The sequence below is a fragment of the Zingiber officinale genome, chromosome 11B (genome assembly GCF_018446385.1).
Source record: "Zingiber officinale cultivar Zhangliang chromosome 11B, Zo_v1.1, whole genome shotgun sequence".
In the NCBI taxonomy this organism is placed as follows: domain Eukaryota; kingdom Viridiplantae; phylum Streptophyta; class Magnoliopsida; order Zingiberales; family Zingiberaceae; genus Zingiber; species Zingiber officinale.
In genome coordinates this window covers 6,255,022-6,281,387 of record NC_056007.1, presented here as the reverse complement: position 1 = coordinate 6,281,387, position 26,366 = coordinate 6,255,022, and the positions used below count along the sequence as shown (strand labels likewise).

At 34.8% G+C, this 26,366-nt stretch overlaps 4 protein-coding genes across 6 annotated transcripts; all 4 read left to right on the top strand.

The window, feature by feature from the left end:
* The first annotated feature begins 61 nt into the window (after positions 1–61).
* Positions 62–7,503, top strand: LOC122033689 (ERAD-associated E3 ubiquitin-protein ligase HRD1-like). The gene is made up of 8 exons (XM_042592808.1): positions 62–233; positions 1,049–1,591; positions 2,771–2,947; positions 3,050–3,199; positions 3,283–3,491; positions 5,724–5,874; positions 6,673–6,865; positions 7,057–7,503. The coding sequence occupies exons 2-8, from the start codon at positions 1,059–1,061 to the stop codon at positions 7,195–7,197; spliced, it is 1,554 nt and encodes a 517-aa protein (XP_042448742.1). The 5' UTR covers positions 62–233; positions 1,049–1,058; the 3' UTR covers positions 7,198–7,503.
* A 1,658-nt stretch (positions 7,504–9,161) lies between these two features.
* On the top strand, positions 9,162–15,760 carry LOC122034552 (ADP-ribosylation factor-like). The gene is made up of 6 exons (XM_042593847.1): positions 9,162–9,386; positions 10,069–10,159; positions 13,617–13,732; positions 14,457–14,516; positions 14,606–14,671; positions 15,359–15,760. Exons 1-6 carry the CDS (start codon positions 9,330–9,332, stop codon positions 15,533–15,535), a joined length of 567 nt encoding a protein of 188 aa, XP_042449781.1. The 5' UTR covers positions 9,162–9,329; the 3' UTR covers positions 15,536–15,760.
* A 3,337-nt stretch (positions 15,761–19,097) lies between these two features.
* LOC122035156 lies at positions 19,098–22,362 on the top strand. 3 transcript variants are annotated; one of them, XM_042594552.1, is made up of 4 exons: positions 19,103–19,246; positions 19,334–19,450; positions 21,814–21,914; positions 21,998–22,362. In XM_042594552.1, exons 3-4 carry the CDS (start codon positions 21,821–21,823, stop codon positions 22,141–22,143), a joined length of 240 nt encoding a protein of 79 aa, XP_042450486.1. In that variant the 5' UTR covers positions 19,103–19,246; positions 19,334–19,450; positions 21,814–21,820; the 3' UTR covers positions 22,144–22,362. The 3 variants fall into 3 exon arrangements, with proteins under 3 accessions (XP_042450485.1, XP_042450486.1, XP_042450484.1); XM_042594550.1 differs by having other exon boundaries at positions 19,107–19,246; positions 19,422–19,450; XM_042594551.1 differs by lacking the exon at positions 19,334–19,450 and having other exon boundaries at positions 19,098–19,246.
* Positions 22,363–24,009: 1,647 nt separating this feature from the next.
* On the top strand, positions 24,010–25,681 carry LOC122033736. Its single transcript, XM_042592900.1, has one exon. It carries the CDS (start codon positions 24,320–24,322, stop codon positions 25,679–25,681), a length of 1,362 nt encoding a protein of 453 aa, XP_042448834.1. The 5' UTR covers positions 24,010–24,319.
* The last annotated feature ends 685 nt before the right edge of the window (positions 25,682–26,366 follow it).

Genomic DNA, 26,366 nt, shown 5'->3' with positions numbered 1-26,366 from the left:
TAACGACGCACGCGTCGGGTGGTGATTCGTGGGGACACGCGTAATAGAATTATACATGAAAGGGAAAAGGCAAGTTTATCTGCTGCGACGTCGACGTCGGTGCCGTACCAATTATGCGACGTCTGTTGCTCGCAGATCACCGCGACGATCGGCGGAGCTGCCTGTAGCGATCCGGAGGAGCGGTTTTTCCGACTACGGCGGCCGAGGAGCGAGGAGGAACGGAGAACTAGTAGGTTCGTCGCCTTCACGAAATGCCCGATTTATGTTTGCGATCATGTTGCTGCAGATTGATGAGATCATTGTGAAGTTCGTCTTCTTCCTCGTGCCTAGAAGACGCACGACCCTTTCCTTCACCGCGCCTCCGTCCCCGCCCTTGCCTGCAACAGACGCAGCCCACGACCTCCCTCGTCGCCTGCTATTGCAAACCGGAGCTCCGAACAAACATCTCCCTGGACGCGAACTGCCGAATCTGGCCGGATCGATTTCAAATCATATTGCAAAATTATGGAAGACCGTGTCTTTGTCATATTTATGCAATTATCAATTACTTTGTTATTTTTGGTTAAATTTAACCATGTATTCTAGTGAAGCCGATTTTAGGGTTCTTTATTTGACAGCAATTTCACACGGTAGAGTGATGCGTGTTGCAACCTTGGGTTTGGTGATCTGTTGCGATTTGTGGAATCATCCATTTGGGAGCTTGTTTTGATCATCCACCTAGGACTCACTGTTCGAGTTCGATTTTTTCTCTCCAAATGTTTTAGAATTTGGCGTGTGAACTTTGGCCAAACCATAGGTTAAGGTCAACCAGGAGTTAAATCTCCGTCTTTATTCCATTTGCTGTTATGCTTATTGTTGTCTTATCTTTCTATTTGTGAACTGTAAAAATTGCCTATCCCAAAATCTTGTTGGTATTGCAAGTGATTATGTTTTTTTTTAAGTTCTTTATCAAGACTGGTGTTTGAATTTCTCACTGTCAATCATTTTTTGCTTCCCTTTCCCATCATTTTGGTGAAACGTTGTCTTATTATTGTTATTATTGTTGCAGTTTCTGAAAAATGATGAGGCTCCAAACATATGCTGGATTTAGTTTCTTAGCAACCATGAGTGCTATCTACTATGCATTTAGCAGCAGAGGGCAGTTCTATCCTGCCATGGTGTACCTTTCTACATCCAAGATATGTTTTGTTCTCCTCTTGAACATGGGTCTAGTCATCATGTGTATAATGTGGCAGTTAGTGAAGCGATTATTTCTGGGTTCACTCAGAGAAGCAGAAGTTGAAAGGCTTAATGAACAATCATGGAGGGAGGTCATGGATATTCTTTTTGCGATTACCATATTTCGGCAAGACTTCTCAGTTACTTTTCTAGCTATGGTTACAGCTCTTCTGTTGATCAAAGCATTGCATTGGTTGGCCCAAAAGAGAGTTGAATATATAGAGACCACTCCGTCCGTTTCTATGCTGTCACACATACGGATAATTTCATTTATGTTTTTCCTCCTCTTCATTGACTGTCTTTTCTTGCACAATTCTTTGAGGTCTTTGATACAAACTCGGCAAGCATCAGTTGCACTGTTTTTTACATTTGAGTAAGTTAATTGAATACTACAATTTGCACAAGTATCTTCATCTTATGTTTTCTTAGGTATATTTTGTGCATTAATTTAATGATTTCCCCCCCTTAGGATGCCCTGATGGGTCTAAAATACTAATCAACGAGAACAACCTCCTACTGTTTTGTTGGGGCAAGTTTTATCATAGCCAGTTGATTGAATACTTGTATTCTGTGTTAATTGAATGTACCATACAACATTAGCAAATAAATGTATTTTTGTCTCTAGAAGTTGTCATATTCTTCACTTCTTATTTTTTTTGCTAGAAGCTTGACTCATGGAGTATAATAAGTCATATATTTAGGTTCTCCCTTGCCACTCATAAGTGCTAGTGGAGTCCGAACTCTGAACTTGTGAACATCTGAGGAGAAGAATTTTTTAGAGTATACTCTCCTTTTTTGACCTCAAGGGTGTCCTAAACTCAGCTATGTCTGGGATGGCTTCATCAATATCATTTTATGTGCCTGTATAAGGGTGTATTTATTCATGAAATCCACAAGGGAATTCAAAACTAAGTCATATAAAAGTTTGTTTTAAACTTGGATATCAGTCAGATGTTACCCTTTACTTCAACTTCTATGTGCATGCAGTGTTTTTACTATCTTGCTGATCTAAAAAATCCATAGGCTCATCCATTTGCAGTTATGGGCTTACATCAACCTGGTTTGGTGTGTATCTTTCTGGTTGCATATGCTGAGTGATTGCACAAAAAAAACTACTGATGAGAGTTTCATCTAATGGAACACTTTAGGAAGATCAACCTTTGCTCTAATATTCTCTAATAGGCAAAGAGCTTTTAGAATCTGATAATATGTAATGAAAGTTATTGGCATTTGATTCTTTATTCCCTCAAGTTTGATCTTTTTCTGACTACATGCACCCACCCTTGTGTTCAATATGGTCTTTCCATAATATCAATCCATCACTGCATTTCCAAATTGCTCCATGAATTACTATCTGGTAACTTTTGCATAAACTGTTCCTAATTAAGATTTTGTATGTTTCATGTGAAGCATCTACTGTCTTTGTCGTAATCCAATGATTGCCTTTCTTTGTTGGTGACTTGAAACTAACAGTAATTGAGTTGTTGTAACTGCAAGATTTTGCATAATGTTGGTCTTGTATGTACTTGTGATTCTTCTTATGGTGCCTCAGATATACGATCTTAGCAACTACAACTGTGTCAACATTTGTGAAGTATGTATTCTATGTAAGTGACATGCTTATGGAAGGACAGTGGGAGAGGAAGGCTGTTTATACATTTTACCTTGAGCTTGTTCGGGACCTTCTTCACCTGTCTTTGTACATAATATTTTTCCTAATCATCTTTGTGTAAGTACTTAAATTTGATCTTACTTTGCTAACTTTTTCCTTGATCCTTTATGCTCAATCACAATGTCTAAGTTACCAAATAAAGCTTATCTTTACTAACAGGAGTTATGGTATCCCACTGCATCTGATACGTGAGCTATATGAGACATTCCGCAGTTTTAAAATGCGTATAGCAGATTATGTTCGATACCGCAAAATTACCTCAAATATGAATGAGCGTTTCCCTGATGCAACACAAGATGAACTTAATGCGTAAGCAATTTACTCCAAATACTATTATAGTTCTTACTCTCTTGTTATCTGCTATTTTAGTCACTAGCTATTCTTAAATGCAGGACTGATGCTATATGCATTATATGTCGAGAAGAGATGATTACAGCTAAGAAATTGATATGCGGACACCTTTTTCATGTTCATTGCCTAAGGTCATGGTTAGAGAGACAGCATACTTGCCCCACCTGTAGGGCTTTGGTTGCACCTCCTGAAAATGGGCAAGCAGGACCGTCTAGGCAACATGGAGTTCCACAAGTTCCAAGTCAACCTGGTACAGTTTCTATTAATGCTTGCACCAAATGTTCCTTTTCCTTTCTTTTTGTACATCCTAAGCTATGGTCTTTCACTTAAATATGCCAATCTCTTAGAAGGCATCAAGTCATCTGGAAAAATGAATGTTGTTGAGATTTAACCTTGGTAAACATGGATGGAAAACTAGGAAGGAGAAGGGAAAAGAAAAGAGATGCAATTTTATGCATGATTCATGACCCAATTATGTATATTTTTGTGCTCCTTTTCTTCCCTATCTATTCTCTACCATGTTCCAAATAGACCTTTTCCAATGGATGGGACTGAATTCACTTAGCAATTTTCATTGTAACAACCCCATCGAGGGCTGCTATAGTGGCTATGTAGCTTATGAGTTAAGTAATACGTGCCACATATCACAACATAAAGACCAATTTCCAGCATAGAAATAAAGGTAAAGAAAAGACATGATAACTTTCTAAAGTTAAAGTGATTTATAAAAACTGTCGTTGAGTACATACAAAGCAGCATGACTTGGGCAATGCTCAACATGATCCCACATGAATCAGGTCGTGCCATGCTTGACCTTGAAAGGGGTGTAGGTTCGTGCTACACTGGAGCCTCCCTTGCGATCATAACATGGCCTATATGTTTTTTTTTAAAATAAATATTACAACTTTTCCCTGAAACAATTTAAAAATCTATAACAAAGTTTAATGTAATATTTTTTTATTAATGTTATTTTTATTAGTTTATATTATTTTGTTACAAAATTTAGGCCTACCTCATACAATGACCAAGCATGGCTTGAGTGGAATCTGCTTGTCTCTTGCTCAGCATGCATGATTTATTAACATAAATGCCTCAAAAGGTGCAAAATGCATAAATAAAAGTAATAAATAGAATGAGCAAAGTAGAAACCTGATAAATATGAAAAATTCAGAAAGCCATATCAACAAAGACATCTTAGAGCAAAGGAAAAAAAGGCATCAATTTGGAAAAGTTAAGTGTATTAATTATGTTAACGCTTCCATTAGATTTTCATTTATGTGCATGTTTGTAACTTTACTTTTTGTGGATACGTTAAACATGTTATATGAGTTAAGGCTTTTGTGGCAAAAAGGTCAATTGATAATTCAATTGTGTTTTGTAATAGTTGTGAACACAATAACAGTTTAGAATTGCATGATAATATTTTTTATGGACTTATTAGCTTGTTGACATGATATTGTTAACGAACTTTTTTCGATCGTTGGTGGGCTCACATATTTCGGCTTCTAATTATATGATAGCCATACATGTGTTGAGTGTACACAGTTTACCTCTTCATGGTGAAGAGTTGGAGTGAATGGGGAAACCTATAGGCCGCATGCTCAAACTTTGTAATAGAATGTGACATAGATATGGCTAAAAGCTAGAAGTGTTAACTTGGATCATACTTAGGTGATTTGATGTAACATAGCATATTCTCACTCAACTTTACCAATTAAACCCCGATTTCCCTTACCTTGGGATTCTCTCGATGCGAGTGCTAGGCTGAGTCACCAGATGCTTCTCTTAGGTGTCTCTACTGCAAGGCTTTTGGCACTTTTCGGAATTATGGAGTTTCTTCTTCTTATTTTATTTTACTGTTTTTGTTAGTACTAACATATTTAACACTTTGTGAGCCTTTCTAGTTTTTTTCATTATCTTTACTCTTAGTTTCTTACTTGTCTACTTAGTTTATACTGGAAGACAATTTTATATTTATCATGTCAACTTAAAAAAGTTGTGTCATTCACTTCATTGTACTCTATGCTGGAAATCAGTGTTATATGCTGACATATTGCATGTGTCACCTAAATACACATGCTACATAATCAAATGACTGGCACAGTGACTACCAATGGGGTTGCCGTGACAGTAAACAAATTCAGACATAGATTGGAAAGTGTCCAATTAGGTCGTGACATTCCATCTCCTTGTTATTCATCCAACCAACCGAGTCTCAGTAATGTTCCATTATAGTTGCAATTCTGCTTTGAGTTTGTTGCAAATCATCATGTCCTACCATATTGAAAGTGCAGAAATTCTCAAACCTGGGTTGTATTTACAAATACAGTGGTGTTTGTGTCTTCTCTATATTCGTTGAGATATGTCACTGTTCTATCCATTGAAGTCCTTCCTTTGATGATTTTCTAATTATTTGTTCATATGTATGCCACTTCTTTACTTTGGTAGCTCTTACTTAACATATATCATTTCCTTTGTGTAGTTGGATCAGTGACCACTTCATCTTCACAGAGTCCCAGTGGTGGTACAGAAACTGCTAAATTAAGTCGCCATCATGCCGTGCTTCAAGCAGCTGCAATGGCTGCATCCTTATATGAAACTTCATTCACTTACTGCCCACCAAGTTCCTTCTGGTATGCATCAACCAACTTAAAGCAAGTGAAATAATGGGCAATGGGTTTGCCTTTTATATAATATGTGCAATGATATTAATTATACTAACGATCCAGAAGCATAGATTTGCATTTATATCGAATATGTTCTAAAACTTTCTTGTTTTCTTCTTGTAGAATAGATTGTACTACTTGTGTCTATTACAAATCAACATCCTGAACCAATATAGTGCTCATCTTGTGAATCCAGTTTCTTACCTAGCTCCACTACAGAAAACATTTCCCTTATAGTTTAGTTAAAATATTCGTTTAATAAATAAAGCCTGATTTTTTTTTTCAATTGTACATATTATGGATAATTTAGAGCTATAAAGTTTGTATGACAAAGATATTAGACACAAATAGTATCATAAATATATTGTATATATGTAATATATGTTTCATATATTTGAATAAAAAATTTAAGATACAAGATCATAATTGGCCTTAGATAAGTTTGCATATAAGTTTATTCATGCACTATTCAAGATCTTTGTTGTTAGAAGTTCACTAGTTTTCAAGTGTGTCTAATTAACATGTTTGTTTAGACTAACCAAACATAAGCAATCTCTAATTGAGTCAAGCTTATTCAAAAATCCCCATCTATATATTCTTTTCTGTTATTTATTAGAATCCCCAACCCTTGTCCTCTCTGATAGGAAACCCGCTATAAAGTTCATAACGAATACTGGTGATAAATTTCCATGATATTTGTGAAGCATATAGTGCCATATTTTGTTTCAGAAATTCGCGTCACTAGAAATTCATGTATTTGTTCAGGCCACCGGGCTATGGATCAAATTACAATGACAATGCACATTCAGAGGCATTCAGCGGAAGGACAATGCCGCCAACTGGAGAAGCAGCTGCTTCTGAACAATCCATCTGCTGCGAGAGATCATCCCTCGGCAATCTAAATCTTCAGGGGTCATTATTGAGGGCGCAACAAGATGTTCTCCGAAGTCAGATTCAGGTAGATCCTGGAATTCACGGCAGTCTGAAATACTAGTCTTGCTCATTATAAAAACCTTGCGCGCTTTCAAAATGGCCTTTTAGATTGTCGTCCATGAAGAACAACAACATAATATTGCAATGTGCAACATGTTTTTATTCTCTTCTACAGTTCTTTTTCTATTTGCTCAAACCTCATTTCCTCGTTGACAGCTTCTACAGACACAATTGCAAGCTCTGCAACAACAAGCCCATCAATCCAAACCTGATAATCCCGATCCCAAAGGAAAATCTATCATCACATTCGATCTTACTGCATCCAAACCAGATGGTGCTCACCAACAAGATAGTTGAAATAGTTGTTGCTAACTTTACAGGAGGGGGAGAAGCTGGGATCTTTCCAAGTTCCGATACCCATTCACTCGTATGCGAGGTTTAACTTTCTCCATATGATAAGGAAATACATCTTGATAAGATGATGCTTGACTATCTGTTATTTCACTCTGACTATTATAATCCTCAAATTTCAAGGGCCTCAAAACCCTATTGTCACTCGTCCAGAATATTTTGTAATGAGTTCTTGTGTTCTTGATTTGAGATAGAAGTTGTAGCTCTGATTTTAGATTTATTTGGAATGATTAAAATGATTTTAGAATATCATCAACTACAGCAATTTGTAGAATAGAAACAGAGAATGGTTCTTAGAGAATTCTTTGCATCTCTTTTCATAAATTACCTAAAGTTCCTTATTCCTAAATGTATCCAATTTAAATTTTTACTAATGCTTTAAGTCTCTAGCAAATTATTCTTTGAGATTGAACTTGGCTTTAGTTGCGTATTTGATTGTATATTTTTTTTATCTTAAAAATTTATTTATATCAAAATCCACCCTTAACCTTTAAATTTAATAAAAATTACAGTGTCCTTTTTTATCTTTATATTTTTTAGGTAGAATAATATTATATTAATTTTTTTTTTTAATTTAATTAAAAATATTAGAATGTTAAATAGTTTGACCAAATTACTTGTAATAATTCTGACTAATAATTTCAAATTATTACACATTGTACTACTTTTGATTAAATGCTAAGAATGCAAAAAAAATTAAAAAAAATATCTCTCAGATTTTGATGCAGCAGTGAGATATTATTGGACAATAAACCTAAGAAAATTGATTATTCTGGATAATGAGTACTTATTTATTCCAAAAAAAAGGTATGCTTTTTTTAATCCAGATTTTTAGTTTTTTGAATTTAATTAATTTTTAAGATGATGATTTTTTAAAAAATAACTAAAGTAAATTTTAAAAGTGCCAAGTGCAAAACGGGACTTTAAAAAATTACTCACGCACGCTGGACAAATATAGAATTGATTTAGATGTTTTTATTAGTTTCATTATTGCTTGTCACTTGCACTGACATAAAAGGTATGTTCTTGAAGATAACTCAAATAAGAGAATCTAGTAGTTAAGACATGAGATATTATCATCATAAAGTCTGTGATTTAAATCTTGATAAAATCAAAGATAACTCAAATAAGTTCCTTTGGGACGATTTAATAGTTAACACATGAGACGTTATCATCATGAAGTCTTTAATTCGAATCTTAATAAAGTCGAAGATAACTCAAATAAGTTCTTTCGGGACGATCTAGTAGTTAACACATGAGATGTTATCCTCATAAAATCTGTGATTCAAATCTCAATAAAGTCGAGGTAAATATCTCCCTTATGTGCTAGTCATTATTTCAAAAGTTAATAGTCATCCATGATTTACCTCTTTCGTAGATTTAATAGTTAACACATGAGACGTTATCATCATGAAGTCTATAATTCGAATCTTAATAAAGTCGAAGATAACTCAAATAAGTTCTTTCGGGACGATCTAGTAGTTAACACATGAGATGTTATCCTCATAAAATCTGTGATTCAAATCTCAATAAAGTCGAGGTAAATATCTCCCTTATGTGCTAGTCATTATTTCAAAAGTTAATAGTCATCCATGATTTACCTTTTTCGTATTAATCCTAAGACAAATTGATAAAAATATTGAAACGAACGTATTCATCTTTGTCACTTGAAAATAACTCAAATAAGAGTATTTGTTTTTACGAATAATTATTGTCATGCCATTTTCCTCTTTTTTATTAAAATTTGTACACGGTCAGACTTGAGCAGCGGACAAGATTTTTGGTGGCTTTTCTGAATCATAGCCGTCATTTTCCAGAAGATGGACCCGAGCCAGCCGTTGGATGAACAATACTTGCGAACGCAGGTAGTTCCGCTCAGCTAACTAGCCGTCACCCATAGAATACAAATCCCATCGTCTCTCTCCATTTCCTCTTCTCCTCGCTTCTTCCGGCGATTCCAGGGCTTTCTCTATTTCGTCTCCGTTTTGCATCCCCACTCTCGCCCGATCCGTGCCCGATCGAGACGTTCCTGGATACGCAAGGAGAAGAAGGCGAGGAGACGAGCTGCGAGTGGTGCCATGGGACAAGCCTTCCGCAAGCTCTTCGACAGATTCTTCGGTCCCGTCGAAATGAGGGTCGATGTCCCTCACCCTCTTATTTAATTTTATTTTCCCCTTATAAAGATCGGATTTTGCATGGTACAGAGTATGAGATTTTGGCGCTTTTTGATCGGAAAAGGAGCTAAGATCTGTCGTTTAGTTAGGTAACTACAAGCTGCGATTGAGGAACGCTGAAAAAAGATATTGATATAAGAACACGAAGGCCATGTATAGAATTGCACATAGGTTCTACGAGTGAATTTTGGGTAGCGTGTTTGGAACTTTTGGTATCATGTAAACATTGTTGACGTACGTTGGCTTTGAATCTAGTTTAAGAGGAAACAAAAAGTAGCATAGATTAGTCTAATCAATAATTCCCATCCATCAAGAGAAAATGTTGTCCTGATATGTACTAATACATAGATCGAACAGTTCGATGACAGGGTTGCCAATAAATCGCTTCTTCTTCTTCTTCTTCTTCTTCTTCTTCTTCTTCTTCTTCTTTTTTTGCCCAATGCTTTTGAAACATTAGGAGTTGGAACTTGATCGAACTTCCACAACTAGATGAGTAATAAAAATTGCATTTTCTTTTTTGACCATTTTGTATAGGTTTGTGTTGTGAGTTCTGTTTGCATAAAGAATCTGGAATCTTACACGTTGCTTTTCGTCTGAAACTATTCATTTTGATGAACTAGTCCTAATATTTGAACTGTTTTAGGTTGCAATGCTTGGACTAGACGCAGCTGGTAAGACAACTATTTTGTACAAATTGCACATTGGAGAAGTTTTGTCGACAGTTCCAACTATTGGTAAGTTATCTATACCGCTACATATGATAGGTATCCTGCAGAGACTTTGGTTTATCATTATTAACTTGGAATGGATCAATAAAAGATCTATATTGCTTTCATGGAACTTACGTATGACTAGTATTGCCTTGGTTGGTATAACCTCTGTTGAGGTTGTTGGTTTCAGCTTCAATACCTCATATAAGCACATAGTGCACTGGTTTTTTGCATGCCTGTTTCTCTCTTGGAGATCATTATTATTACATGATTAAATCAGGGAATACAACTTATTCAATGATGCTTACTGATCTGTTTTTATATGTCTGGAAGAATGCCTTGAAGAATTCATGCCATGATTATAGGAAACTCATCCAACATTATTATTTTTTATCTCTCTATTTATTTATAATGAAGGGGAGTCTTGCCGCAACGGTAAAGTTGTTGCTTTGTGACCAAAAGGCTACGGGTTTGAATCCGAAAAACAGCCTCTTGCAAAAAGCAGGATAAGACTACGTACAATGGATCCTTTCTTGGGACCCCGCATAGCGGGAGCTTGGTGCAACGGACTGCCCTTTTTTTTCTATTTATTTATAATAAGAATAATGATAACAATTGCCCAGAATGAGATTTTTTTTTTTAGTTTGTTCTTGCAGCTAGTTGCAATTGAAGTAGATCAAGTATCTGATGGTAGTTGTATAACCCTAAACCATAACTCTCAATAATCTTTGTAAGTAAATAATAAGTGAAACAACTTATGATTAGAACTTGATAGTCACCATAAGAATTGTTTCAAGATTTAGATCTAAATACTATTTCACATAAGCATCATTAGCAACCACCAATATATTTTCTTTCACGTTAATGAGGCATCTTAAAAACAGATAAAGAAAAAATTCATATGTTAGAAGCTATTTACAGGGGAAAAACAATTTGATAATATCATTGTCTTGTCTCAACCTGTAAACTGAACATGGAAATTAATCAAAAATGAATCTTTTAATAAAACATTAATCAGTAAGTATGATTAAATAACCAGATAAAGATTCTTAATCTCATGCGATATAAGGATAGTAGAATTTAACAGTTCTATAACATGATAGTGATATCAACATCCGAAAAATTTGTGATGTTATTACAACCATGCTTAAAATCTCAAGTCGTGCTGATGTTTCAGTTTGGATCAGAACGATACAATTTCGGTACTGTATCGTACTGTGTTGATATAGTTTCGGTATTTTTTAAATATAAAATATATTAACTAAAAATAAAAAATTTAATCTAAATATTTAATATATATATATATATATATATATATATATATATATTAAATTAATGGTATAATTCTATTAGATTTTAATTAAGTCTTTTTAAATTATCTCAATCATAACTAGGAGTTAATTAAATCTATTAGCCAAGGTATTTAATCAAATCCTAAGTTAAAAGCTCCTCATCCGCGACGAGTCCGAATGCGTTGCCGGGCTTTCGTGACTCATCCGGATGCATTGCATTTGGACTCGTCGCCAAGCTCCGCGACGCTGCGTGCTTTCACGACGCGGTTGGGCTCATGCGATGTAGTCGGGCTCGTGCGACACGTCCGGGCTAATCTCCAAGCTCCGCGACGTTGTCATGTTTGTGCGACACAGTTGTACTCATGCGACGCATCCGAACACGTCATTGAGCTTATGTGACGCGTTCGGACGGATTGTCGGCCCACGCGACACGTCCGGTGGGCTGATACCATGTGCTGGTGCTGGTCCACAGGCGGAGCAAGATGTTTCACCCGTATTGAGAGAAATGACTCGAGATTTTAATCCACGATTACAACTCGATCTATTTAATAATTTAACTTACTCTAACCTAGATCTTAGTACATCGCTAGGCTCTCTTACTCATAGATTGTTTTTGAATATTACCATAATATACTAAGATTCATCAAATGACAACAAAATCTAATTATATTACACAAAAAATCAAATTTACATGGAGGCGTATGCTATGACACAAATCTAAGTTCGTATTTCCTATGAAGGAAGCAAACACATAAGGAAGTAACATGGTATAAACCAGTATGATCTCCCAGCCGCCATATATTGCTGTTTCCTTTGATGAAAATGATGGGTGGGAGGAAAGGATTTGGGAACCTTTTCCCAATTTGAACAAAAACTGTTATTGCTCCATTTGGCCCAGGAAGCAATATTCGCATGCACTGTCAGTAATATTTTGAAGTTTAAGTTTCCCTTTCTATTTCCTTCTGTCCAAGGAAATGGCAAGAAGTCTACTTCATGCCTTCCCTCCAAAGTAATACAAAGTATGGATTTTTTTTTTAATGTTTCTGCTATAAATTTTCACCCTGCCCTCTTTATTTCCCTTGTTTCTTCCTTCCCTATTAGAAAACACAAGCCAAAAGTAAGACCCGCATGCCTGGTCTGCAGTAATGCTTCTAAAATACATTCTAATTTGTGCTTCTTTAATTTACTCTATTTTGAAAGAAGATTCACTTATCAACTGTCCTTTTCCCCAAAGAAATAAATTACAAAATTATGGAAAACACAAAGCAGAGAGAAGCGAGATATTTTTCTTTAATCAAAATTTCCTTTCAACCATGCTATCCAATGAATATTATGAAAGATAAATATCGAATGTTAACTTGATCTTATCTCAAATTAATGAAGGCTTTGAATTATTAAATGGCTTTGATTATCCAATTCCTTCAATAATTCATGTTGTGATTTATAGGAAGGTCAACCAACATAACTAAAATCTCTTTATTTTGTTATCAATTTTTTAATGAAAATATTAATAATTAATAATCTAGAATGCGTTGGAGGTGAACAAATTGATTTTTTAGTTTAAGACACTCACATTTGCATACATACAAATATCAAGACCAGCTGGTATCTGCAAAGTATACTAGTGAAAGTTCACATATTTCTATTCAAATTACCACTAACTCATGTTTGTTATTATTTTCATAAGTTGATTCTATTTTTTTTTTCTTTCCTTTTGGTCTTATTTTTATTTTTTAAATATTTTTGGCCTTATATTTTGGCTTGAACATTTTAGATACTTGATGATCTCTATTGAATCTTCTGAGTAACATGACATTTCACCACAACATCCAGCATTTAGTCTCAACTATTTTGGGGCCAGCTACATGAATTTTATATCTTGCCATTTACATTTTGTTGTATAACTTTTGTTAGGTTGATATCAACATTATACTGGTAACTAAAGTAAATAAGTTTGCATCTTGCATCTTTGCTATGTCTTTGGCTCTTGATATAAAAATATTATGCCTAGGCCTCTTTTCATTTAATTAATTAATTGATATTCGAGTCTTATGAGTATTTTTTTTATTCAATGCATACTGATGATATCTGATATGATTATTGTTTTGTTATTTAGAACATAAAGTTTGAGAGAATATCCAACATCTAGTGCATTATTGGCAATATAATGCCTTTTATCTATTCTTTAGGCTTCAATGTGGAGAAGGTCCAGTATAAAAATGTGGTATTTACAGTCTGGGATGTTGGTGGACAAGAAAAATTAAGGCCTTTATGGAGGCATTACTTTAGCAACACTGATGCACTGGTAATATGTCATTACTTAAGCAACGTGGTCATTTTAAGCCCTAAATATTGCTTCTTTTCAATTCGAAATTTTTTTACGGCAACATAATATTGAATGTGTTTTTGTCTATTATGGTTCGGTGTTGAAATTGGTTTAATTTTTACTTGTTTTTATCAATGATTTCTGGATGACTAACCATCCTATGATTGCCCATATTTTGTTGCTTACTATTTAGAGATCCTTCAGTCAGTTGTTAAGTTGCTGGTACTCTCAGCTGGACTTCTGTTGGGATCAAACTTGTATGTTGGAAATTTATGAACTGTAGAAAAAATGATATGATGAATGAAACACAATAGAAATTAGGGCATTCGAGGCCTCCTATGTGGCTCTGCTTATACCATGACCATCAATATCTTTGAGAAAGATACATGTGATCATAAATTATCACAATAGTAAAGCTGCAGTAGATTAGATTCCCACATTTGGTGCAAGAGAGAAGGTTCTTGATATGCATTCTTGCCCTTGGAAGTAGCTTGGCTATTAGTGATTGATGTCCTGGGTACTAATAATCAATCTTACAGGACATCAAGGTTCTCTCCAATTTCAAGTAATTATAACTATGTTCCCTTTAGTTTCATTTATTTATTGGTTAACATAATTTTAGTTTACATTGTCACAGACTCGCTCCACATTAGACTAATCATTAATTATTTTCAATGTTGTTTTTTTGATGCATTGCTTTTAGATCTATGTTGTGGATTCGTTGGATAGGGAAAGGATCGGAAAAGCTAGAGAAGAATTTCAGGTATAGAGTATGATGATTTAGAATGTAGTTGTAATTTGGCTCTTTTTCTTCACAAAATTCTAATAATTACTTCATAATACTTCTTTCAGACTATTATCCGCGATCCATTCATGTTGAACAGTGTCATATTAGTATTTGCCAATAAGCAGGACTTGGTATGTTTGTATCCTAATTTTCATGATGTCATTCTTAATTTAATAGATTATTTATATTGCAAGCATAAGCTTTTAGTTTGGTTATCTTTTGCTGTTTATCTATTTTTTAAAGGGGAACAGAGAGGTGAATTCTACCTGTTTAGTAAAAACATACCTCATAGATATTAAGGTTATCCTGACAGTTTGTTTTCAAGTCTCAACTGTACTATTTTGTAAATGCTTCATGCAAATCTCACGATAATTGTTGAAATTCTCTGGCCAATTCTTCCCTTGTATGTCAGTTGCTCTTTGGATCAACCTCGTGTCTGTGCCAAAATTTACTTTTCTTAAGTTATTCTTTTGTAATTTCTTTATCCGTCATCTAATGTTCTAGAAAGCAGTCTACACAGTTGCACTATGTATTTTAAACAAGAGACCACATTCCACATCGCATATGCATTATTCTGCCCCTTTAGGAGGTTATTGTCTATGCGTTAGAATGTTCAAATACCAAATGCTTCATATTATGTAGATTGGCGAGCTCCTAACAAGTGGTATTTTTCATTTCGTATGTCTTTTATTATTATGTATGTTGAATCATGACTATACAATTGTGGCTTTAAGATTTTCAAGTTATTCGCGTATTTGAGAAACAAACCATCTATCTTGATAGATTCACAATGCTTATAACTGTCTTATCTCATTCAGAAAGGTGCAATGACGCCAATGGAGGTATCTGAAGGGTTGGGTCTTTACGATCTGCGGAACCGAACATGGCACATACAGGGAACCTGTGCCCTCGCCGGGGATGGTCTCTACGAAGGACTCGACTGGTTAGTCACAGCTTTGAAGGAGTTACAAGTCCCAGGGCGACATTTAACTTGATCCATCTCGACTCCTCAGCTACCTTAAGAATCTTAAGATTGACTCATTCGAAGATGACTGTATATTTTCTCCTCTCTTTTCCCCCATAAATGTCTTTTTGGATTGTAGGAAATGTAGACTGATTCACAAGTCATGGATTCATGTGATGCTATAAGTTGTGATTTTATTTTCCTTTTTTTTTACATGTTAAAAGAATTAATCATAATCCATTTTATTTCTTGATGATGTTTTGTGCAAAATCTTATGGAAGATTTTGTTAGATTACTTGAAAGATAAATCTTTAGAACATTTATTGTTTGTCCATTATGTAATTGATATTATTGAAAATATAATCAATCAATATGTATGTTTTATTTTATTTATAGTATTTTTATTTTAATTGATTTATTTATTATAACAAATATTAAATAGTCAATTTTCTATCTATGGACATTCCAATTAAATCAACTATGATCTTTAAATATTAATATTTTCAATGGTAAAATTAAAAAAAAAAAAAATTTGCCACTTATTTTTATTAATATTATTCATTTTAGGCTGTAAACGAGTTAAGCCAGCCTAGGTTCAACTCAATTTATATGGGCTCAACTTGAATTCGCTCGAGCACGTAGATAAACTTGAGTTTGATGTTTAATTACGAGTCAGATTGAAATTTTTTAGTTTTTTAATAAATAAATTAATATATTATATATTATAAAAATATATATTATTATTAGTTCATTTAACTTGGCGAGCCATTGAAATAATAATAATTAGGTTTAAGTTGGATTCGATTTCTAATTAAATCAATTCGAGTTCAGTTATCTTTAAGTTTCAGTTGAGTTTTGATTGAGCCGTGGCTTACCAGTGGCTTGACTTAATTGTATTCCTAATTCACATATATAGTTTTTTTTACTACGGCAGGAAGAAAATATAAATATCACTTGATTATTTATAAAATATATTAACTGTATGAGAGACTGAAAACAAATTTTGAGAAAAAAAAATTTAATCTCAGTTAGTCTTATTAATTATTTCTGAGGTGATGATCGACTCGGCTCTATAAAAATTTTTCACCGGTCACTAGGATAGATTGGGAAGTACACGTTGTGGTCAGCCCAGAAATCCAGTATTTTTTGATTACGTCTTTCATTTGAAGGAAAAATTTCTACAAATACGTCATAGATAGGATATTATACTGTGACACCATTCAGCTAGAATCTAAAGACATTTTGTAACATCAATTTTGATATATCTTATATAGAGAGCTTGAATATTTGATGAGGGATAGATAGATGAGAGAGGATCCTCTAGTTTACGTGTTTTTTATATGGTTTATAGTATAATTATGGTGAGGTTACCATTATAATTCAGTTGCAATTAGTTATAAATTTTTACTGGGTTTACCTTCTCATTTAGATTATATCAAGGTAGGTGATCGGAGGTTGTCGAAAATGGATAAATGGCTGAGTGGCCGAGTTGCCAGGCTCCGAGTAAAGGATGGTCTCTGACTATCTATCTTAATTTAAATTATAATTTAAATAGAAAGATAAATTAAAAAAGATGCTAACTAATTATGATAGGATTATGACAACGATCATATCATAATTATATTACGGGCAATTCTTGATTAAAAAATAAAAAAGTGGGTCAGGGTGCAATAGCGAAAGAATTTATGGAGGGACACAAATCTATATTTATCAAACGTGGTATTTACTTATCCAATATATATATTTATATATGAGTTATCATAATTATTTAGTTTGTTATTTTAAAATTTTACTAAATTCCTTGTTATTTTTTTCTCACAATTATTGAATCTAAATAAATTTTTAACTAATAACCAAAATCTATTGCTTTTAAATTTTTTCAGATTTCATATCAATTTTGAAAATTCATTTTGTATTTATTAAATACACAAAATAAATTCGTACTAAAATTTGCAATTAATTTTATATTTATCAATCCATCTAAATTAATTCTTTTTTATAAATTAATTAGGCTCCTTGGTGAAGCCTTTTGATTCGTAGTCAAACGCTTCCAGAGCTATAATGTAATTATAGGATATTTAAATTATCATTTAGATACTCGTAGTTTGATCCTTAGGTATATGAATTTATTCTCTAAACGGGACATGCAACCAAAGGATGTTAAACTTTGGAACTGATGGTCGATGGAAAAATTTCATGGGACCGAGTCAATCACCTAGGGCTAGCTGAGTTTATCATTTTTTTTCTCCAAATGAGATGTACAATTAAAGGATGTTAGGTTTCTGGACCACCTATCACAAGCGCTTCTCGATTTTCCCAGATGATTAGTGGAAATTTTGTTTTATGTTAGATTGATCACCCAGGGCTATTTGAGTTTATCATTTTTATCTAGATCTAGCTAGGTTTATCATTTTTTGTATTTGTAGTCGGGCAAAATGCTCTTATAATTTACTTATTTATATCTTTTTATGATCGTCGATTCTAAATTCAGTTGGCCGATATCATCCCTTTTGCTCTAACAAATTTGTAATCCAAGCTCATCCTATCTATCACTTGCCTTCTCAGTCATTATGATTTATCTCCTTCATATTCATCATGAATCATGGAGCAAGCTGATGAATGCTAGAGATGAATATAGCCACTTTTTATCACAAATTTGTAGTCAAGTCCTTCTTTCTTATCCCTCCGTGGTAGAGGTTTCGGCACCACATCGACCGGCGAGTGATCTCGAGAGAGTAAACATCATGATATGCTTTTTCTCAATAATTTTTTTTTTTCTATTTTAATACTTGTTTTTACACTTTCACCTACTGTTTAGATTATCTAGGATTTAGATTACATATGACTGAATTGATCAAATTTTTTTAATAAAAATTAAATAAATCAAACTCATAAAATATCAATTAATTTGATAAAAATTAAATTAATCAATTTTTTAAATAATGATAGATTTAATTGAAAATGAAATTGTTTTTTTAATAATAATTGAATGAGTAAAGATTTACTGATTCAGTTTTTATTTTATTTTAATTTATTTAGTTTAATCGAATAAAAAATTTAAAAATCTAAATAGAATCAAATAAATAAAAAAAATAACTTTTTTAAAATGAAATGTTAAAATAATTAAATTGAATTTCAAATTTAATCAATTCCATCAATTTATTTAGTTTAACAACTTTTATGTTTTTATTTACCAGTACCAACTAATTATACGGGGCACTTTGTCCTGTCTGTAATTGATATTATTGAAAGCCAAATCAACCAATAGTAACATATAGTATTTTTATTTTATTTATAGTTCATTTATTTTAATTGATTTATTTATTATAACAAATATTAAATAGCCAATTTTCTGTCCCTTACACTCCATTCTAATTAAATTAACTATTTAAAATTTTGCTAAATTCCTTGTATGCTATTTATTTGTTTATTTTTTTCACAATTTTGGAATCTAAATAAATTTTCAATTAATAATCAAAATCTCCTTCCTCTAAATTCATTCAGATTCATATCAATCTTGAAAACTCATTTTGTATTTATTAAACAAACAAAATAAATGCATACTAAAATCTGCAATGATCTAAATTAATTCTATTTTGAAAATTAATTGGGCTGCTTCTCGCTGAAGCTTCAAGATTCGCGGCCCAAACCCTTCCTATTTATTCCCCTTCTTATTTATTCTTATCCTTCGTGGAAGTTTCGGCACCGCATCAGGGAGCAATCTCGAAGGCGCAGTAGAGAGGTAAACCTCGCGATCCGACTTTGTCTCAGTATTTTTTTTTCCTTCAATTTTGATACTTCTTTTTGGCACTTTGACTGTTCGATCTAGGGTTAGTGTTCCATTAGTTTCCCGATCTGTTGTGACTTCTTATTTATTCCCATTCTTATCCCTTCGTGGACGTTTCGGCACCGCATAGAGGAGCGATCTCGAAGGCGCAGCAGAGAGGTAAACCTCGCGATCCGATTTTGTCTCAGTATTTATTTTTCTATTTTGATACTTGTTTTTGGCACTTCGATTAACTTCCCGATCTGTTGTGTCGGTACAGGATTCATTTCTAATGATTTCTTTCTTTTTTTTTTACTGACAATTTGGCATTTAGGGTTCTTAAAATCCATAGGGACTCAATTTTACAATTAGGCTGATAGGGTATTTTGTCTTAGTTTTTTTTCCCCTCCTATTTTGATACTGTTTGATCTATGATTTGGGTGCCATTAAATTGAGTCCCTATGGGCTTTAAGAACCCTAAATGTCCAATTGTCCAGTAAAAAAAGGAATAAAGCGTTAGAAATGAATTCTGTACCAATAATAGCAGATCGGGAAGCTAATGGAACCCAAATCCTAGATCAAACAATTGAGGTGCCAAAAACAAGTATCAAAATAGAGAACAGGGGCAAGGATCAATTAACTGCTCACCCAGTTCAACAGGCTAGAACTATAGAAATTAACCTCAAATGAATTTTTTCTTTTCAAAAAAAACATTAGATATTTTTTTTTTTTCAATCTATGAAGAGAGAAACATTTTAATAGTCAATAATATTCATAATATTTTAATAGCCTTAATAGTATGATTCAATATAAACCAACTCATTTGCCTTGAATTTTCCTATGTGGTATTATTTCTCCTTTCCATTGGAGCCAATTTTGGAAACCTCTTAAATTTTCCATTGTGAGACTATTCCACTTCTAACTTTTTCAATTTGTTTTAACCATCCAACACCTAATTTATTAAGTTTATAAAGACTATTTGACTATATGATATGTTCAACAATAACTTGCCAAAGGATATGTTTAGTAATAGAAGTTCAAGGTCTTCTCTGACTCAGTTGATGCACTCTAGAATATCAATTTACGGTCGACACTTTAAAAATTACATAATATAGAGAACAACACAAGTTGATATGAGAAAACCATCTTAATCGTCAAATTGAGCAGTCATGGGCTTTAAGAACTCTAAATGCCCAATCCTCCAGTAAAAAAGGAAGAGGGCATTTAGGGTTCTTAAAGCCCATAAGGACTCAATTTTACAATTAAGAGGGTAGGGTTCTTTTGTCAACACTTTCTTCCTCTTTTACTGGACAATTGGGCATTTAGGGTTCTTAAAGCCCGTGACTGCACAATTTGACGATTAGGATGGTTTTTGCATATCAACTTGTGCAATGTTCTATTGTGGATTTACATTTGATGAAATATTGTAAGACTTCCCTTTTTACATCTCTATATTCTGTAATTAAGTGTTGACTGTAAATTGATGTTCTAGAACGCATCAACTGAGTCAGAGAAGACCTTGAACTTCTATTACTAAACATATCCTTTGGCAAGTTATTGTTGAACATATCATATAGTCAAATAGTCTTTATAAATTTAATAAATTAGTAGGTGTTGGATGGTTAATCAGATAAAAAAGTGACTTAATAAGAGAGTTAAATGAGAAACAAATTGAAAAAGTTAAAAGTGGAATAGTCTCACAATGGAAAATTTAAGTGGTTTCCAAAATTGGCTCCAATGGAAAGGTGAAATAATCCCACATACGAAAATTCAAGGCAAATGAGTTAGTTTATATTGAATCACACTATTAAGGCTATTAAAATATTATTGACTAGTAAAATGTTTCTCTTCATAGATTGAAAAAAATTTATCTAATATATATATATTTTTAAAAGTCCATTTGAGGTTAATTTCTATAGTTCTAGCTTGTTGAACTGGGTGAGCAGTCACAAGAGCGGTACCACTACAACGTTGTGGGTCGACCATCGAACTCTCCCCCCATGTCTATATAAATATATGCCATTCGACACAAAAATTCCTGTGATAATCTTGTCAATGCCCAATGAACCAAAGATCTTCATGAAAAGGATAGTGTTAGTAATCATATAATCTTTCAGGTTGCCCAATAAAGGGAAAAAATTTATATAGTCCATTATTGAGTAAAGTTGTAGACCTCACTGGTGTTGCAGTATAAAAAAGTATGTTTATTACTTTCTTAAACAAATGAGACATGAATCGATGAAAGAAAAAATAGTTATGTTTGACAATGTACACCAAAATAATATTGTTGACCCTGGTAAGATAAGCTATTCCATACATTTTTTCTTTGAAGAATATTATACCTCTGGGCATTTCTTAATTACACTTATTGCCTATATTATCCATTTATTCAGAAAGATTCTTAATGTTATATACGTTTTAGGTGTTGTTATCCATGTTTTAGGTGTTGTTACTAATTATAGTTCCACTTTCTGTATTCTTGCTTTTTATATTGTTTTGCTGAAGTACTTGTAAGTTAAAATCTTGGAATCGGTGCGCTGTAGTTCAAGCATGTCGGCAGCAAAAATTATCGGAGCTATCGCGGGATCTGTAACCATTTCATACGTATGCCATACCTTAATTTCTGACAAAAAGATATTTGGAGGTCAGTTATATTACACAGCATCTGGAGCATCACTACTTCCAATTTGTCATAGTGAGGTAACTGCTGCATTTGTTTCAAACCAGGTACGACTCCAAAAACAGTCGCCGACAAGGAATGGTGGGAGGCAACTGATAAAAAGTTCCAGGCCTGGCCTCGTACCGCTGGACCGCCCGTCGTCATGAACCCAATTAGCCGGCAAAACTTCATCGTTAAATCACCTGAATCGTGAAGCAAATGGTAGCCACTCAACTTTTCCCGCACCAAGTTTTGCTAAACTTCGGGTAGCAAGTTTGAATTCTAAAGTGGTGCTGAACTTTAGGTTTGAAGTTTTTCAAATTTAACCTGGTTGATGTTTACTTTTAACACTGCATGGATTGCTGGAGATGTGCTTTGGTTGTAATAATACTCCAGAATGATTTCAGTTTTTTTTCCCGATGATCTCATATTACGACAACCTGTCTGTTCGACTGCCTGAAACAAAGGTAAGCTTGGATGCTAAGCTGATGCAGGTTGTGCCGAGTTGGTTGATTTCTTATCGTACCGCACTTAAAAGCTTTTGCTGTTCTTAACAATCTGATTCCTTTCTAGTAAAAGGAAGGAGATGCATTAAAGTAGTTTTAAACTGATCTAGTTCAGGTGTTTTAAGTGACGAGTTAGCACATACTTTGTTGCCCGACATGACTTTTAACGGGCAAGCAGTCCCCTAGGCTGAGTGATTCTGATAGGATTTGATATGCTGTCCAATTACTGTGTCCCACAATTCGAATAATATCATGCGTTTACCATATGTCGAGGGGTAGTATAAGGTTATATAAATAATATAGGTAATGGTAAAAACTAAAGATGTCTATTTAAAAGCTCATTTTTTTCATCAATTATATATATATTTTTTATCTTTTCCTTTAATAAATTATAATGATTTAGACATCGAAAGAATTTTATGTGGATGTAGGATTCTTTGGATCATTTTTTGCAATTCAGAAGATGACCCCTTTGCATGTATTGGTAGGACGAATAATTCTTATTCATAAAATAGATGAGGACTATTCATCTCCATCAATACATGTAAAGATATCATCTTCTGGATCGTATTTTGCGATTCAAGAAATCTATTCTCGATAATTTTTGTGTTATTCTTATAGAGTCCATTATTAAAAAAAAATATATCAACCATTTTCAATTAGAAAGAAAAACAATTGTCTCTCAGTTACAAATATAATTATTTATATTTTCCTCCTAATGGATGTTTAATTAATTTTTTTCCCTCGACAATGGTTTTATGCGAATTCGAACTATCACGCATTAGCTTTAGCTTAAAATCCTCCAATCTTTTTTTTACTACAATACCAAAATGATTATTTAATGTATTAAGAAATCATTTGATTATTTATACTTCCACTCAAATAATGACTATATCGGAGAGAAGGTAGGTGATGATTTATATTAAACGGCGTTACATTAGGTTCATGATAAAATATAGATAGAAAAATTATAAGGAATATTTTGCTCTAACAACATTTATTATCTTGATGGTCTTATGATCTATTATTAGATGAGAATAAATTAGGAAATCAAAATTAACTATTATATGAAAGGATAATTCTTCGATCTTTATTAGAACTTAGCCATTAATCATTATATGGAAAGATAATTCTTATATTATCAGGGTGGCAAATAATGCCGGTATATTTTCAAAAATAGAAGGGAAAGAATTGAATTATGGAAGGAAAAGGTCATACTTTCTTGTAAAAAATGCAAATTATAAACTAATATTTACCGACTATTTAAATACGTTAAAATAAGAAAGCCTTCAAGGTAAATTTATCTACAGATAGAAATTGACTAGAATTAATTCAAAGGGTAAAATATTATTCGATTTTTTTAATATAAAATTTTGAGTCGGCAAAAATTAATTAGAAAAGACGAATTTTAATACATGGATCTATTTTCTCCTTTCTTTCCAAAAAGGTCCTAAATTTTCGGCCCAGCAATAGATCGTGGCCGCCGTCATTGCCCAATCTGGACGATCTCCACCGTCGGATCGATCGGAGCACTCGTTCATTAGCCCAACGTCTTCGACCCGTTCTCAATCTCCTCCCCTTCCCCCGTCGCCCTGCCTGCTATTTCTTCTTCCCTTGTCACAAGCTCCGCTTGACTCGTCGTTGATCCTCTCCGCCTTCGATCCCTTCCGGCCATCCTTCCCTTTCGCATCGTCGCGAATAGGAATCGGATCTGGTTTCGGCAGCCGCCGCCTTGTCGTCGGATTGACGCCGCGAGAGGAGTTTTCGACTGCCAACGGCGAAAAAAAAATCCGATCTTGGAGAGTTTGGGATTAGGGTTTTTGGTCCTTCGCCGGTGGGAGATCGAGGGAGCTGTCTCGCAGGTAAAGATTCTCCGGGAATAGTATGGCCGGGGAGCGAGGTGAGGTAAGCGGCTACCTCATGGATCCGTGTCTTTATAACAGTCTTCCTTCCCTACCTCCACCGGAAAGTCGCGATCTTGGATCGCCGTGGTCGCCCTCCGCCCACGCGCCCTACTCTCCGTCCAACGTGCTGTCGACGCCGGATGTGCTGCCTGCCGATCCCGCCCACGCCGCTGACAGCGTTTACCCTTCCTCCTCCGAGCTCCTTCTGTTGTACGATGAGCACGATGTTACTTCTTCTACTTCAGAGTCGCCGGGAGTCGATGGGAATGAACCGTTAGCTCGAGAGCCGCTGCGCCTGGTGCGCCGCGATGTTGATGCCCAAATCGCCGTTCCATCGCCTTCTCAGCCTTCCCTGAGAGCTGGGCATGATCGAGTTGAGACGGCCTACGCCCATGTTCGCCTGAGCGAGCTCACTGCTCGTGGCAACACGCTCTCTGCTCAGCATCAGCTCCTCCAACACCCAGAGTACCGTTTCCAGAGGTTGCTAGAATTGCTGCGAATTCGTAGGTCGATCACCACCGAAGCGCAGGGGCTCGATGCTGTTCCCAATCCCTTGACAAACCCTGAAAGGTTGATGCATGACATTATGCAATCTCATAGGGCAATGGAGGATGCCAAGAAGGCCACCGAAAGCGAGAAGTCAGGAGATGTGGAGAACAAAAAAGATGATAGTTCCGCAGCTAATTTCGAGTGCAACATTTGTTATGAGCTCGCCAAGGCACCAGTGGTTACTCCTTGTGGTCATCTCTATTGTTGGTCTTGTTTGTATCAGTGGCTTCATGCTCATTCTGTCAATTCTGAATGCCCTGTCTGCAAAGGGCAGGTACTTGAAGTTAATGTAACTCCTATTTATGGTCGCGGAGGGGACGAAACGAAAGATCTTAAGCAAGACAACGGCGATGAGGAATCAGGTTTGAAGATTCCTCCTCGGCCCTCAGCTAACAGAATTGAAAATTTGAGGCCACAATTGCGGCAGAGACTGGAAGAAGGAATAGCAAACTCATGGAGGAATTCTATGAATGAAGACACACATGATGAGCACAGAACAGGACCTCGCTCGTCTAGGAGGCAGGAAAGGTCTAGTGCTGCACGAACTGCGGTGAGGAGAAGGCCGGTTCGAAGAATGCAACGGGAGGAGGGGAGGGGTTCAAACTCTACTGGAATCGGCTTGCATGGGGATGAGTCATTGAGCTACCCAATTATTCCACCTCTGGTCTTCCATGGCGGAGTTGTTCCATTTCAACAAGCTGGACTATCATCGTTGTCTAATAGTCTTGAGCCTTTACTACAACATAGGGATAGTGCTGGGTCAGTAGTTGCTGCAGACCAAGCATCGGCTTGAGAGGGAACCCCCCAGACTTGGCTTTTTCCAATGTAGGTGGAAGTCGTCGTACCCGTGCTAGAAGGATGCACTAAATTACCTTCAAATTATATGGTGAACAATTTCAGTGACCCTTTCCCCTCTTATTTTGTTTTGAAATCGCTTGTCTTATTCTAAGTTTTAATTAAGTCACAGAATTATGATGAATACAGATGTGTTTTGGTAGAACGAAATCTTATTTGTTCATGTACAGGTGAAATTACCAAAAGGCTTGGGATAGATCGGCGGTAAGAGACTGAGGGGGTGTTTGGTTGATGGGTTTGGGAATGAGGGAATGAAATGATTGTAAAAGATAGTGTTTGGATTGTGAGTTTGAGAATCACATTTTGGGAATGATTACCAGATTTATGGGAATCAACCAAACCCATATAACTTGATGAGTTTCATTTCCATTCCTATTCCCATTCCACCCTACTATCAAACCCATACCCATAGTCATTCCTATCATTTAACCAAACACCCCTTGATATTTAACCAAACAGTCAATAAAAAACAGTCAAGACTCAAATGTGTGCGACTGTGAATTGTTCAGTTAAATTTGCAACTTCTTTCGAGGACATATGGAAATCACATGAGCTAAGCTCCATATCCTACTAAGAGTTTGCCTAAGCTAAATCTTTCGATAATACTTGCCCAACTATGCGAG

Bases quoted from the DNA above. Each gene is read 5' to 3' on its own strand.
- LOC122033736 (XM_042592900.1), top strand. From the start codon at position 24,320: ATGGCCGGGGAGCGAGGTGAGGTAAGCGGCTACCTCATGGATCCGTGT.
- LOC122035156 (XM_042594551.1), top strand. From the start codon at position 21,821: ATGTCGGCAGCAAAAATTATCGGAGCTATCGCGGGATCTGTAACCATT. The intron at 21,915-21,997 runs GTCAGTTATATT...GTTTCAAACCAG, and splicing joins TGACAAAAAGATATTTGGAG to GTACGACTCCAAAAACAGTC.
- LOC122033689 (XM_042592808.1), top strand. From the start codon at position 1,059: ATGATGAGGCTCCAAACATATGCTGGATTTAGTTTCTTAGCAACCATG. The intron at 5,875-6,672 runs GTATGCATCAAC...GTATTTGTTCAG, and splicing joins TGCCCACCAAGTTCCTTCTG to GCCACCGGGCTATGGATCAA. The intron at 6,866-7,056 runs GTAGATCCTGGA...CCTCGTTGACAG, and splicing joins TTCTCCGAAGTCAGATTCAG to CTTCTACAGACACAATTGCA.
- LOC122034552 (XM_042593847.1), top strand. From the start codon at position 9,330: ATGGGACAAGCCTTCCGCAAGCTCTTCGACAGATTCTTCGGTCCCGTC. The intron at 14,517-14,605 runs GTATAGAGTATG...TACTTCTTTCAG, and splicing joins AAGCTAGAGAAGAATTTCAG to ACTATTATCCGCGATCCATT. The intron at 14,672-15,358 runs GTATGTTTGTAT...TATCTCATTCAG, and splicing joins TTGCCAATAAGCAGGACTTG to AAAGGTGCAATGACGCCAAT.